At 37.3% G+C, this 15,408-nt stretch overlaps 1 protein-coding gene across 2 annotated transcripts in view; it reads right to left on the minus strand.

Moving 5' to 3' along the window:
- Positions 1-350: 350 nt before the first annotated feature.
- The window catches only part of LOC136857340 (testis-expressed protein 10 homolog), a 165,194-nt gene continuing 150,136 nt past the window's right edge, over positions 351-15,408 (minus strand). For both annotated transcript variants that reach the window (XM_068225147.1, XM_067135947.2), the window contains one exon: positions 351-648. In XM_068225147.1, the coding sequence (XP_068081248.1) occupies positions 437-648 (212 nt within the window). In that variant the 3' untranslated portion in view covers positions 351-436. The remainder of the gene's footprint in view (positions 649-15,408) is intronic.

The raw sequence follows: 15,408 nt of genomic DNA on the forward strand, positions 1-15,408 counted from the left end.
CATGGATGTATTTTCAACACAAGGCTGTCTAGTGCCTCAGAAAACATATCCCAGTTTGCTTTCTTCTGAATGGAACTATTTGTGGTCTTACGGCTACAGTAAGCTGGGATGATGCGAGTTGTATATAAACATGTGGAGACTGTCCTTGTCTGTAAGAGTTTTCTTGCTATTGTACTGTTATAGGAGATCTGTACATGGGATGTTTTTTGACCAAACTAACATTACATCACCCTATTTTCAGCTTAGTTTTGTTGTAAGGGAGTGAAAGTAAAATGGATTCCAGATATTTAATGAGTTGGAAACCATTAAAGTAAATTACCCATGAGACAAGAGGCATGAACACTAAACAATTGTTACTTTCTTATTGTCTTTTATTAATACACCAAACAGTGAGCACTAAGAATTATAAACAACTTTCACCCTGCAAGATAACAGTTCATGTACAGCTGAAAAGGCATTCTCCCAGGGCCTTATTGTTCTGTACATGCTGTGACAGTTCTTTGGCCCACTGCCCTTTCTCAACAATTTGTTTTAACAACTGATAACATACAGCATTCTGCATTGATGCCCAAAAAAGAATATTGACGATCAGTTTCTGCCCTTCAAGTGGGTTTGTTGAACCAGTGATTCTGATGTTATTCAGGTTAGCTGGAAAGAAGACATAAAAATGTCAATGACAGAGATAAACACAAGAATGCAACATTACATTTATATGGAGGGACAGATTCAGAAACTGGAGTAGTTTGTAATATAAATAGGGCAATATTATGTTACAAACGTTCAGGCAGCCTCCCACCACCGGGTTTCGTGGTTCAAATCCCCGCCACTTCATGTGAGATTTGTGCTGGGCAAAGCGGAGGTGGGACAGGATTTTCCCCATGTATTCAGTGTCGTCTTTCATTCCAGAAACACATTACAATATCATTTCATTTGTCGGTCATTAATCATTGCCCAAGTGGAGTATGACAAGTTTCAGCAACCGGCAGAATTCCTATCCTTGCCGCCAGATGGGGACTTCATTTTAGTGATGAGCAGTCTCAGACGAGGTCTCGAGATTTCTCGAGACTAGCGCAGGAACTATTTTTCGCGAGAAATTTTGAGAAATCTCGAGAGCGTTGTCCCCGAATTGCGCGGCGAGCAGCGTGTTGTAAGCCTACAGGTAGTCGGAGTTGAATGTTGTCTGTGGTGAGTATGTAAATAGCCAACCACGGACCTTCTCTATTTCGTAAATACGTGTCAACAAGGGACTAGGGCGTTCGTTTCTACCGAGGTCTATTTTGAAGCAGTATAACATAATTATAAAGGATACCCATTCTGGCCTGCTGGTAGGTATACAAACAAGTGGTTTAAGTACAGAACCTGACGGGTACTGTGGTACACGTACCTGGATACTAGAGGCGTGCATTATTCGAACTCGAGAGAGGCACGATGCGCCTTGCTGCATATGCAACCACCATTACGCACGGATGGAATGTGTAATCTAAAATGCTTCAGTTTGCTCCAATTCTTTCGACAGGTAGGTGTACATCGTTATCAGACCCCACATTCAATAACATATGAACACTGCTTGTGTTTACCGATATTTTGGTGACATGGGAAATAATTCCTTACAGTAGTGATGGGCAACGCTCTCGCTCGATAATGTCGAGACCAATTCTCCTGTGTTGCAATCTGTGCCACATCCCAGTAACTACGAGTGTAAACTTAATAGTATACCATAAGTAGTTATTGCGTGAAATAACGTTTTCATATGAAAACGTGCGAGGCGATAAATTTTGTCAAAGGCTGGAAATGTACTACATGTTCAGCAATGGCCCCCTTAATACCATTAACGAAAGTGAAAACAGAATGTCAATATCTCAAACTATTCACGACTTATTTGAGGTGGACATCTTAGCTGAATAACCCTCTATAATTTGTGAATAACTGCAGATAAGATGTACACCAACCTGGATACCAGAGGCGCACATTATTCGAACTTGGGACGGGGCAGGGTGTGCATGGCTGCATATGCAACCACCATTGCACATGAGTGGAACATGTAATCTAAAATGCCCGAGTTGCTCCAATTTTTAGACAGGGGTAATGGGCAACACTCTCGAGACGATTCTTCTGTGTGCTGCGAGCGTTGCCCATCACCCCTGCTGAATGAATTAGAGCAAAGTCGGGCATTTTAGATTACACGTTCCACTCATGTGTAATGGAGGCTGCATATGTAGCAAAGCATATCTTCCCTGTCTCAAGTTCGAATAATGCACGCCCCTAGTATCCAAGTAGGTGTACATCCTATCTACAGTTATTCACAAATTTTGCAGGGTTATTCAGTTAAGATGCCCACCCCAAATAAGTTGTGAACAGTTAAAGATACTGACATTCTGTTTTCACGTTCGTTAATGGTATTAAGGGGTTCATAGTTGAATGCAGTATTTTTCCAGGCTTTTGACAAAATGTATTGGCTCACACGTTTTCATATGAGAACATTATTTCATGCAATAACTGCCAATGATATACTATCAAGTTTACAGTCTTAGTTACTGATACATAGCACAGCTTGCACTACAGGAGGATCGGTCTCGAGATTCTCAAGATCTATGACATCAGTCTCGAGAGTCCCAAGCGAGAGCGTTGCCCATCACTACTTCATTCATTCCATTCCTCACCCGGTCTAATGACTGGAAACAGGCTGTGGATTTATATATATGTTAATGAACTAGAATTAAACTAGAATCATCAACCTGGATGAAGTAATCAAGATCGATGACACTAGTTGCTTTGCAGATATTTGTCGTTCCACAACAAGAAAACCTGGCAGACAAGAAGCCATAAATCTGCCAGGCTTGCCACACTAATGAGCGAAGAAACCGCAAGCCAAAACCCACAAATCAACATTGTCGATTCCCTACTTTCTACTTCTGTTCAGGCCTTAAGTTATCGTCATAGTGTTAAGGTCTGCACACACCAACGCGGGAGTGGTAACGATCCCGTCGCGAACTATTATGAATACAGCGGGATATGGATCCATTCACACCTGTGCATCGCTCTCCTGCCTACATGGCGGGATTGCTGCGAACCATTTTCACTTCGCAACATGCAGAGTTTTCCCGCGTCTCGCATTCACTGTGACAGAAGCAATAGCGACTGAACTGTTGATAGAGTGTGTTGCGAAACATACAATGTTTTACGACATGAGTAATGAAGATTACAAGAATGTAAGCAAGAAAGATATGTTGTGGGATGAAATAGGAAAAGAACTGCGTATACCTGGTATCAATTCTTTAATTATCACTGTTTGTTTGTGACTTTTTTTTCACACATTTCTCTGTTCTTACACTTCCAGATACATGTAAGATGTATACTAAAACTATCTATATACTGTTGTTATGCATGCCAAAGAATTCCACAATTTCTCACGATCGGCGAAGGCTACAGCAGGTGCTCGTCATGCAACATTGTCAACGTTTTCAAAGGCTCCCAAGTCCTGATTTCAGTGGATCTAAATCTTTGTAATATGCTGAATTTTCTCTCAGGAAATTGTGCAGAATGCACGTTGTTCTAATGATTAGCTTAGCTGTGTCCGCATGGACTTCCATGGGTCTGTAATAAATTCTCCATTTCTGTGCTAATATGCCGGAGGCATTTTCTACGACCCTTCTTGCTCTACACAGTCGATGGTTGAAATTTTCTTTGCGCTTGTCTCCTTTTGCTTGCCTGTATGGAAACTGTCTCATTAAGTAAGTTTTCAGAGGAAACACTTCGTCGCCGCTTATGACATAAGGTGCAGGCACGTTCTGTCCAGGAAGATTTTTGTCTTTCGGAACACCAAGAGCCCCTGCTTCTAACCGTTCTCCCATTACAGAGTTCTGGAAAATACCACCGTCACTGTTTTTTCTGTACCCTTCGATATCCATTCATAGGAACTTGTCATCTGGACCAACAATTGATAAAAGTACAGTAGAGAATTTCTTCAGGTAACAAAAACAATTTGATCCACTATTCCTTGGACATTTTATAGTAATGTGCTTCCCATCGATACTACCAAATACAGTTCGGGAATTGCCACATTCTGTAATATCCTTGAGATGATTCTATCCATGTTTCGGTAGATGGTTCTGGCATGTATATTCATTGCATTCTGTCAAAAATAGCTTGGCAAACATCTCGCACAATAGCACCAACTGTTGTGAATCTGACCTGGAAACTGTGACTAATTGTAGAATAGGAATCTCCAGTAGCCAGAAATCTGAAAGAAAAATACATAGGGTGAAGTGGAGTCTCGGCAAATCCTAGCGTTATTTGAAATTTTATTTTTGTAAATTTAAAATTATTTTTCCACAGCATTTCATTCTCAACGTATTTCCGCCATGTCATCGTACTGTAGATCCCCTCTACTGAGACCAAGTCTGCCTATTAAAGCAGTTTTATTGCTGGTCAATGCAGGGCCACATCCAGATGAACATAAACTAGTATGTGACGGAATTCGTGCTTTATTTTTACCCCCTAACATAACAAGTTTGATACAACCTATGGATCAGGCCGTTTTGGAATGTCTAAAAAGAAGGTATCGGCACCGCCTGCTACATTCACTCCTGGAAGCAACAGAACGTGAGGAAACCATCACGAATTTCCTCTAACAGATAACCATGACGGACATAATGTATTGGACAAACTTTGCAGCGACCGCGGTATTGTAGGTTTCGCTCCCACGTCTCGCATTGGTGTGTGCAGAAAGACGAACTCTGCAACGACCGTGGGATTGTAGGTTTTGCTCCTACTTCCTGCGTTGGTGTGTGCAGACCTTTAGAGCGTGTATAAGGAGCCACTAGAGAGAACAGCAAAATAGTGAATGTGACAACAGTCGAAATCTTCTTCTCTTACCGTACCTGTCACTCTGACGTAGCAGCGTGGCAGCAGGGTTTTTATGTCATGAAACACACTGCAGGATGTATAAGACCTCCAGATCCTTTCAAATAGGATCAGTGAAGAAAGCAATATATTTTATTACCCAGTCTTACCATAAATACTGTCCCAACTTTTGAGGGTGGCTGTACTTCCGCCCGAACGAGGGAGCGGCTACAAAACCGGTATCATGAGGCGTGAGTTATTGTTGGTTGAGCTTCAGAAGTGTACAGTTGTCAGTTTGAAGTTTTCAAGGTGGAATGGGGGGAGTATGAGAATCGTGTGGCCATGATAGCAAGGTAGGGCAATCACCAGGGGAGATTTTCAAAACCCTCCAGAAGCTGAAAATTAGTAAGAAATTTGTTTACCGCACTATAAATCGATTTGTTGAGGTTGGAACTGTGAGAGATCGCCCACGGCAAGGAAGACCACGCACAGTACGAACACCAGAACTGATAAAGCAGTGGTGGCTCGTGTGTGATGAAATCCGGTAAGGAGACAGTCGTGATGGCTCGTGAGCTACAGATATCAAAAATGTTTGTCTCGCACGTTAAGCATTGACCTGGGACTCCATGCTTACAAACGACACAAAGGACATCTCCTGACAAATGAACTGAAGCGCCAGAGGCTTCTAAAATCAAAGCGCTTACTTAAGCGTTACGCGGCTAATGGTCATCGTCGAATCCTGTTTACGGATGAAAAGATTTTCAGTGTTGAGGAGACTTTCAACGTCCAAAACAACAGGGTATATGCTCATTCCTCTAGAGAAGCTGGTGAAAAGGCTCCAATGATCCAGAGGGGTCATCATCCCTCATCAGTTATGGTGTGGTGGGGTGAGCTTCGAGGGCACAACGGAGCTCCATTTCTGTGAAAAGGGAGTCAAAACTTCAGCTAAAGTGTACCAGGAGACAGTGCTTGAGGGACTGGTCAAGAATCTCAACAACACCCTCTTCCATGGACAGAACTGGAGCTTCCAGCAGGACTCAACCCCAGCGCACAAGGCACGGGCAACCCAGCAGTGGTTAGAAGCAAATGTTCCTGATTTCATTTCCACTTCAGATTGGCCGTCTCCAAGTCCAGATTAAAACCCTTTGGACTACAAATTGTGGTCCAAGCTTCAGGAGATGGCTTGCAAGAAAAGACATTCCAATACTGAAAGCTTAAAGCAGTCTCTTTGGAAGGCAGTTGCAGAATTTCCAGTTGATGTGTTGCATAATGCCATTGATGAGTGGCCACAAAGATTTAAGGCCTGTGTGCGTGCAAATGGTGGCCATTTTGAATAATGCATCTATGTTCATAATGCATCTATGTAACACCTGTTATTAGGATATTAAAATATCTCTAACCATTTTGTGTCAATTTACTTAAATGTTTGGGACAGTATTTATGGTAAGACTATGTATATTTATTATAAAGACCCTCGGGGGAGCATGTTAACCCCTAGAGGGCGCGTCCCCGGTTGGCATGGGGGACCCTACAATTCAGTAAGGCTCGTTGAAATACCCAATTAGTTTCCATAAGACCTATCTTTGTCGGTGCGACATAAAGTCACTGGCAAAAAAAAAAAAAAAAAAAAAAAAAAAAAAAAAAAAAAAAAAAAAAAAACCTGCAGACCAACAGGCAGCCCAGTTCTTGGAGGCTTTAAAATACTGAGGCACCCTCTCTCCAGGTGTCACAAATATGGAGCGCCCAAGCCCAGGGTATGGGTGAAGACCCCAACAACATCAGTAGCGGAGAAGGTGGACTTCGGTATGGCATTATTGGCGGAAGAGGGAAACTTGTAGGGCCTGTACTCCAGAGGAGCGGCTACAGAAGGAGTCTGTACTCCAGTGTAGCGGCCTAGAATAACATCTGGCAGTAGGAATAAAATTTGTGAGCGATGACCCCATCGTAATAATAGCCTATATATGATATGGTACTAGTAAATCAACCTCGGAAAAGGTTAGGGCGTTCCCTGCTGAAGGAGACGTGCAGTTCTCAGGGTACGAAGAGAAATGGGCGAGCGGTAACCAGCATTAAGATAGGAATAGTAAATCTTATGACTCTGACAGGAAAGGCAGAGGAAGTAGTAGATTTCATGGAGAAGGAGGTGGAGATGATGGGGCTGAGTGAAGTGTAATGGAAGGCAGAAATTGAGGAAAGGATACACATTATACTGGAGTGATGGCCAAGAGGCAATAAACGGAGTGTGACTTATCATTTTTGAAGCAATTGGAGGAGTATGTTGAAGTGGTAGAAAATGTGAGTGACAGAATAATGAAGATTAGACTGAAGATGAAGAATGAAGTGATTGACTTCATATAAGTGTATGCACATCAGACGGGAAACAGGAAAGAAGAAATTGAAGAATTCTTGGAGAAAGTCGAAAGAGAAATTTCAGGCGTGGAAGTGGTTATTATGGGAGATATGAATGCACAGGTCGGAAACGAGAGATAAGGGAAGGAAGAAGTCACTGGACCATATGGATATGGGAAAAAGGATTGTGAAGGAGAGGAACTAGTGGACTTCTGTGAAAGGAATGGACTTACAGTGGGGAATATATGGTTTCGAAAGAAAAATAGCAGGAAATTTACGTGATGTGGGTGGGGTGACGGAAGAACAAAATCAGTAATTGACTACTTTTTGGTGGAAAGGGCAAATCACAGGAAGTTGATGAATGTGACAGCTTTACCAGGAGAAGCATTTGATGTGGACCATAGAGTTGTGGTGGAAAAAATATGGTTGGGGAAAAAAAGGAAAAACTAAAAGAGATACGAGAAAGCAAATAAAAGTATGGAAATTGAAAGACTAAAATGTTCAGGAAGATTTTCAGGAGAGACTGAAGCAACAAATCCCAGTTATTGAAGTGGAAGATGTAGAAGAGGAGTAGGCCAATTTTAAAAGGGCATTTGTTACCGCAGCAGAGAGTGCTTGTGGCAGGACATCTACAAGAGTGAGAGAAAAGGAGACACCGTGGTGGAATGAGGAACTGAGGAAAGTGGAGAAAGAAGACAGCCTGCTGAGAATGGAACCGAGAGCAAACAGAAGAAAGCAACATGAATTATCTCAACAGCAAACGGAATTGTAAGAAGGTGTCAGAAGAAAAGAGGAGTTGGGAAGAATTTACACAAAAAAATGGATGTGGATGTAAGTGGCAGTAAAAGGATGCTGTATGGACTTACAATAAGAGGACAGAAAGAGTTATCACAAACCTAGTGAAAAAGAAGTTGGGGAATTGTTAGCACACTCAAAACAGATAAAGAGAAGATGGAAGGAGTATTTTGATAAGCTACTGAATGAGAACAACTGTACAGGGAAGACAAGCAATACAGTGCGAGAACTCAGCAACAGAGGATGATGTAACAATGCTGGAGGTGGAGTTAGCGGTCTAAAAGATGAAGATGGGAAAAGCAACAGGTATGGATGAAATCAGATTGGAAATGTTAAAAGGCTGCTGGACCTGTTGGTATGCAGTGGTTATACTGACTACTAATGTGTATGTGGAAATACAAATGTGTACCAGAGGGCTGGAAAAAAGGGATACTATCAGTGTTTAAGAAAACAGGCAAGAAAGTTTGTAGTAACTATAGAGGAATCACACTTATATCGCAGGTAGTTAAAATACTGGAAAGGGTATTAGAAAGAAGAATGAGAGGAAAGATTAAATAAATTTCCATACAAGTTAAAAGTTTTTAAATGTTCTGATGTGGATTTGATCCTATTCCGAGGTCAGAATTTCAAACTCCCTGTCAGCACTGAAACTACCAGATACCAACACTGCTTGTAACATTGTCAAGTAATAAACTTAACCATGATAGGTTAATATTGTGTTTGGTCCGTATTGACTAGTCTGAATGTATAATGTAATTATTTAAAATAGTTTATTTGAATCCGCCTTGATCAATACACTCATTAAATGAAAGATAAACTATTTATTAAACCAAACATGTTTCGGGAAATCTCAACCATTCCCTTCCTCAGTGGTCAGATCAAAGAACAAAACACTATCACATAATCTTTTGTTTTACAATTTAAAGAAGTATTGTCCCAATACACCATATCAAAGAGTAAAAAAGAAATATTATAAAAATGATCAATACATAAAATTTTGGTTGAACTGAATGAGAATACTACTATATAAATTTAGGATCTTCAAGTTTTCCTTCTTTTCTTCTTTTTGCTCCTTAAATGATCATATGCTAGTCTATACAGTGGGTTATCTTCTGCACTTCTCTCATTTAAACTTGATTCAAAATTATTTTTTGTATAAGGTAAATTTCTAAATTTTCCAAAACATTCATTAATTTTCCCTTTTTAGCCGAATATAATAATTTCATGTCATTGGAAATGTCTGTAAATTTATTATTCATTTCAATCATAGGTTATCCCATTGCCGAATATCTTTTATGTTTAACTGCATTAACATGTTCTTTGTACCTTATAGCCAAACTTCTACCAGACTATCCTATGTATCCTTGTTTACATGTTTGGCATGTTCATTTGTAAATTACCGAGCTCGATAGCTGCAGTCGCTTAAGTGCGGCCAGTATTCGGGAGATAGTAGGTTCAAACCCCACTATCGGCAGCCTGAAAATGGTTTTCCGTGGTTTCCCATTTTCACACCAGGCAAATGCTGGGGCTGTACCTTAATTAAGGCCACGTCCGCTTCCTTCCCACTCCTAGCCATTCCCTGTCCCATCGTCGTCATAAGACATATCTTCTGTGTCGGTGCGACATTAAGCAACTAGCAAAAAAAAAAAAAATTTTAAAAATTGTGAATTCCTGATTTATTAAATATACATTTTAGCCAGTTGATAAGAATGCTTATTTCAAAAAGTTAGAACTGCAAATTTCTTTTTCTCTTTTCGCTCTTTAATTAAAGTTGTTTTTGGTTCATTTTTCACTTTATTTATCATTCTATTAATAAATATTTTGGAATCTTTGGAAGTAGCTTTTCTGAAAATTTGAAAATCAAAATGACCAGAATTTCTAGTAACTGTTAAATCTAAATAATTTAAAGTCCTATCATTTTCAGATTCCATCGTAAAATGCAATTGTTTATCCAAAGTATTTAAATACTCTAATATACCATCAGGTTTAACCTTTTGTTCATCGATAATAACAAATATATCATCGACGTATCAACCATGTAATCAATCCCTCTATTTTATACACTATTTTATTATATTCAATATTATCCATGAATATGTTAGATAAAATACCTGAAGCCATCTGGTTATAAAACTTAGTGTTCTTGTAAAAATATTTGTATGAATTTGGCCGTCTTATATACTGGACTATTTCTAAAATTAACTATTGGTCTAATAGGAATTTCTTGTTTATGAATTTTCGGTAGTGCCCTTAAAGTAGGTATTTCTGGGTTCATGTTAATTAAACAGTGTCTTTGGAGTCTAATAAAAAAGTTATGTTATTGAGAATTTGTTTAAGTTTTTTCTGCATAGAAGACGTGGGATCTTTTTTTATCATTTCAAAATTATTTCTAGTTAGAAAATTCTTTTTTCAATATAATCTGTCTTCCTATCAGAACAATAGTATTACCTTTATCAGCTTTTGTCACAACAATATTATTATTATCTATCTTATTCTTTAATAATTTGATATTCTTGTTCAACTCCTTATGGTTCTCTACCGTATGTTCCATCATATTGGATAATGTTCTACTAACTTTGTATCTAAGAGGAATTTGTTCATCAACTGGTAGGTTAGCTATGGCTACTTCAGTTTCAGCTATTAATTTAACAAACTCTTTCCTATTATTATAATTCTCCTTTTCCCAATTGAGGCCCTTTACTTAAAATGTTCATTTCATTACTATCAAATTCAACTTGTGTTAGATTTCTGACAGGTTCAAAGAACTTGTGTTCATTACCACTCAGAATATTTGCCTTCTTATTACTATTAAAGTGTTTTACTTTATTATGAAGTAAAGTTTAGAACTTCTTATCTAATATCACTCGTTTCTTGCTCAAAATATTATACATTGAATTTTCTATGTTCTTCTGTAACCAGTCCCACTCTATTTTTGATGTTGTTTTGGCTATCATTAGATGTAACTCATATAATTCATTATTAAGTCTGGATTTTTTAAGGAATAGAAACTTAATTTCATTCCTGAGCCATACTTGATTAACCTTATTCTGTGTTCTTATCTCGTTAGGATGTAACCTTCCTCTTTTTTGCAAGGATATCAAATGTTTAGGCACCAGTTTATGAGATAAACATTTTTTTAAGAAAAAGTATGTCTTTAGAGATTGACTTTTGTAACAGAATTAAAAACATTGAGCTAACAGACTACTACACGATACATAGTTTGGATATCAAAGATATGTACTCCAACATTCCTATCGTAGATACTATAAAAATTGTAAGAGAGAATTTAATGCAACACAGCAAATTAAGTAAGGTGAAAATTGAAGAATTTTTAACATTACTAGAATTTACTTTGGAAAATAACTATTTCGTTTTTGACAACAAAATTTACAAACAGTCTAAAGGCCTAGCAATGGGTTCGCTGGCTTCAGGTATTTTATCTAACATATTCATGGATTACATCGAATATAATAAAATAGTGTATAAAATAGAGGGATTGATTACATGGTTGAGATACGTCGATGATATATTTGTTATTATCGATGAACAAAAGGTTAAACCTGATGGTATATTAGAGTATTTAAATACTCTGGATAAACAATTGCATTTTACGATGGAATCTGAAAATGACTTTAAATTATTTAGATTTAACAGTTACTAGAAATTCTGGTCATTTTGATTTTCAAATTTTCAGAAAAGCTACTCAAACAGATACTATTATAAGAAATGACTCCAATCATCCAGATCAACATAAAAAGGCAACATTTTACAGTTTAATTAATAGAGCTATGAACATACCTGTCTAAGAAGAATCATAATAGAGAGATAAATATAATCCATCAAATCGCTCATGGCAACGGATATTCCAAAATATTTATTAATAGAATGATAAATAAAGTGAAAAATGAACCAAAAACAACTTTAATTAAAGAGCGAAAAGAGAAAAAAAAATTGCAGTTCTAACTTTTCGAAATAAGCATTCTTATCAACTGGCTAAAATGTTCAGGAAAAAGAATATCAATGTCACATATAAAACAGATAATAATTCTAATAAGATAATTTTCAATTAAAAAAAGATAGAGAATAAATGTATATTTAATAAATACAGCAATTTACAAATTAACATGGCAAACATGTAAACAAGGATACATACGACAGTCTGGTAGAAGTTTGGCTATAAGGTACAAAGAACATGTTAATGCAGTTAAACATAAAAGATGTTCGGCAATGGGATAACCTATGATTGAAATGAATAATAAATTTACAGACATTTCCAATGACATAAAATTATTACATTCGGCCAAAAAGGGAAAATTAATGAATGTTTTGGACAATTTAGAAATTTACCTTACACCAAAAAAATAAATAAATAAATTGAATCAAGTTTAAATGAGAGCAGTGCAGAAGATAACCCACTGTATAGACTAGCATATGATCAATTAAGGAGCAAAAAAGAAGAAAAGAAGGAAAACTTGAAGATCCTAAATTTATATAGTAGTATTCTCATTCAGTTCAACCAAAAATTTAAGTATTGATCATTTTTATAATATTTCTTTTTCACTCTTTGATATAGTGTATTGGGACAATACTTCTTTAAATTGTAAAACAAAAGATTGTGTGATAATGTTTTGTTCTTTGATCTGACCAATGAGGAAGGGAATGGTTGAGATTTCCCAAAACATGTTTGGTTTAATAAATAGTTTATCTTTCATTTAATGAGTGTATTGATCAAGGCGGATTCAAATAAACTATTTTAAATAGTTACATTATACATTGTCAAGTAAAGTCGTTCAAATTTAACATTGAAGAAAGATTGTTTACAAGAAATGTTAAACTACTTTATTAAATGTATATATTTTGTCTTCATTGTTTTCTCAACAGTTCATAAAGAACTTCCGTTTTAAATTACTAGACATCAACAATGAACATTGTATTCCGTTACAAGACGTTATGGCTGGCATGATATATTTCAAGTTATATTTCTAATTTTAACATCTATATATATAAAATAAGAGTTTTGTCTGTACATTCCTCAGAATTTGAAAAGAATGGTATTTCTGTATCGATCATGTCCATAGTAACAAGAAAATGCAGTTTTTACTTTTCCGTAATTTCTGTCTGTCTGTCTATCTGTCTGTATATACACGCATCACGAGAAAATGGCTGAAGAGAATTTAATAAAAATCGGTATGTAGAGTTGGGGGGTGAGCCGCTACAATCTAGGCTATAAATTATTTTATTCATGCTGAGTGAAATGGTAGTTAAGGGGAGGGTCTAAAATTCAATTCTCAAATATTTTTATTATTAGTGGTCATATCGATAAATACTACATAACTAAAGTTATATAGAATTAAATTTCTGATCATTTACGTCTTATGCATTTTTACCGCACCGGCTATGATAACACAGATATTCATGAATTTGGATTTTTGTTGCGAAGTCCATATCAACGCCGAGCCCCGACAAAATGGGTAAACACAATTTAATGAAAATCGGTATATAGAGTCGGGGAATAAGAAACTACAGTTTAAGCTATAAACAGTGTTATTCACCCTGGGTGAAATAGTAATTTAGGGGAAGGCACCTAAAATTTAATTTTTAAATACCTATGTTCTTGGTCCTATGGAAAAGTACTACATAACAAAAGTTATAGAGAATATAATTTCCGATCATTTATGCTTTATTCAGTTTTACCATACCAACTATGATAAGAGTGGTATTTCAGAACCGGAAGACAATAATGTGAAGGCCTACAATATCGAATTCGCGTAACATAGATCAACAATAACATTACACTGATCGTTGTTTGTTGTAATGTTCTTTGCCTCTTATGCTGACATTCAACTCCGATAGATGGGATTACTGCTGCGTACCGAGTATAACAGCCTAACTGAATATTGGCGGGAAATAGCTGAGGAGTTAGATTACTTTCTTCTTTAGCATGCCAATCCTCTGGTTCATACATTTTCTGATACTGCTGGTACGTAACACACTGGTTCATCATAGTAGCTTATGCCAGCTAATCGATACCTAATCTGACGCGTTGTTTTGAATGAGCAGTATGCGCACTTAAGTTAGAGGCTCAGTTAGTAGTGGTAGGAGTCGTAGTATGAACTGGTCTGGAATTACAATTTAACCCTATTCCAAATTATAGTACCACAATTCACTAAATAACTCAAAATTCAACCCTGAAAAGAGCCGTTTCTTAGGAAAAGCTTCTTCCTCTTCACTTTCATTAAATCTACATTAATTTTATTCCAAATTAGCAGCAAAGATGTGGTTTCTTCTCTGGCTTGGAGGAAAAATTGCCTCCACGTCAGACAGTTCTTTCCCCCGCCAGTGTAGTGAATTGAGATTTTCCGACTCATCGGGTACTCCCAGGAAACAGATAAGTAAACGGGCATAGTTTTTGCCCTGGGACTATCCACTATTTGAAACCCCCCTCCCCCCGCCGAAAAAAGGACGAAGATTGTTCACGGATCACGAATGTCTGCGTCTTGGTCATTCCAGCTCTGTAGCTTTGGACTGTTAGTTCGGCAGCATAGTACTGCTCGTTAAAAGTGAGAAAATGCGTGGTTTTTCATTTGATCGAGTATTTCATATGAAGGCATTGCTTTTAATCGCGCCATTCCTACTGACGTCATTGTAATGACCCATGTTCATTTCAGTTGGGAAAACCACTAAGAGCGTCTTTCTGAGAATCTATAAAGGCAGGCGGAGAGTGAGTGTCTGCCATTATAATGAAAACTCCCCAACATGATTGTGACTGACGGTAGGCAAGCTGGCCTACCATTACAATAAAAATTCCCTAACCCAGTTTTCATATGAGAAAAGACGTTGGTGACTTGCCCGTCGTGTTTCTAGGGCAACTTTAAGAGGTTTGCAATTTAATACAATCTTGCTCACAACGTTTACACTACCTAATCTAGAATTCTGTATAAAATTTAGAATTCCGTAGCGAAGCACGGGTACATCAGCTAGTTGAAGATAATAAAAGGTTTTGGAAGAAGTTGGGACAATTTTGTGTAAATAATGTATATATTTTATCTTTAGCGTATCTCTAATTGTTCTAAAAGGCAATGGGTTCCTTTTTTTTTTTTTTTTTTTTTCATTTTCTGAACAATAAGTTTTGTAATCTACCACATGATTTTATGGCTGAAACAGTCTCAAACAGAGACAAAACATGTCTCAAAATGTGTTTAATATGTTTTTATATTGAATAGTTTTGACTTGTAAAGTAATGTGTATTAATTGGGTGGATCATAAACCTAACATTGTTTCATAATAGAGGGAGAAGTGCCACAAATACCCTGATCCGGCAGGAACTAGATAAGGGGAATGATGATGATGATGATGATGATGATGATGATGATCATGCCTCTCTAGAGAAAATTAAAACCATCAATATCATCTTGGACAGAA

The sequence above is a fragment of the Anabrus simplex genome, chromosome 1 (genome assembly GCF_040414725.1).
Source record: "Anabrus simplex isolate iqAnaSimp1 chromosome 1, ASM4041472v1, whole genome shotgun sequence".
Classification (NCBI taxonomy): Eukaryota; Metazoa; Arthropoda; class Insecta; order Orthoptera; family Tettigoniidae; genus Anabrus; species Anabrus simplex.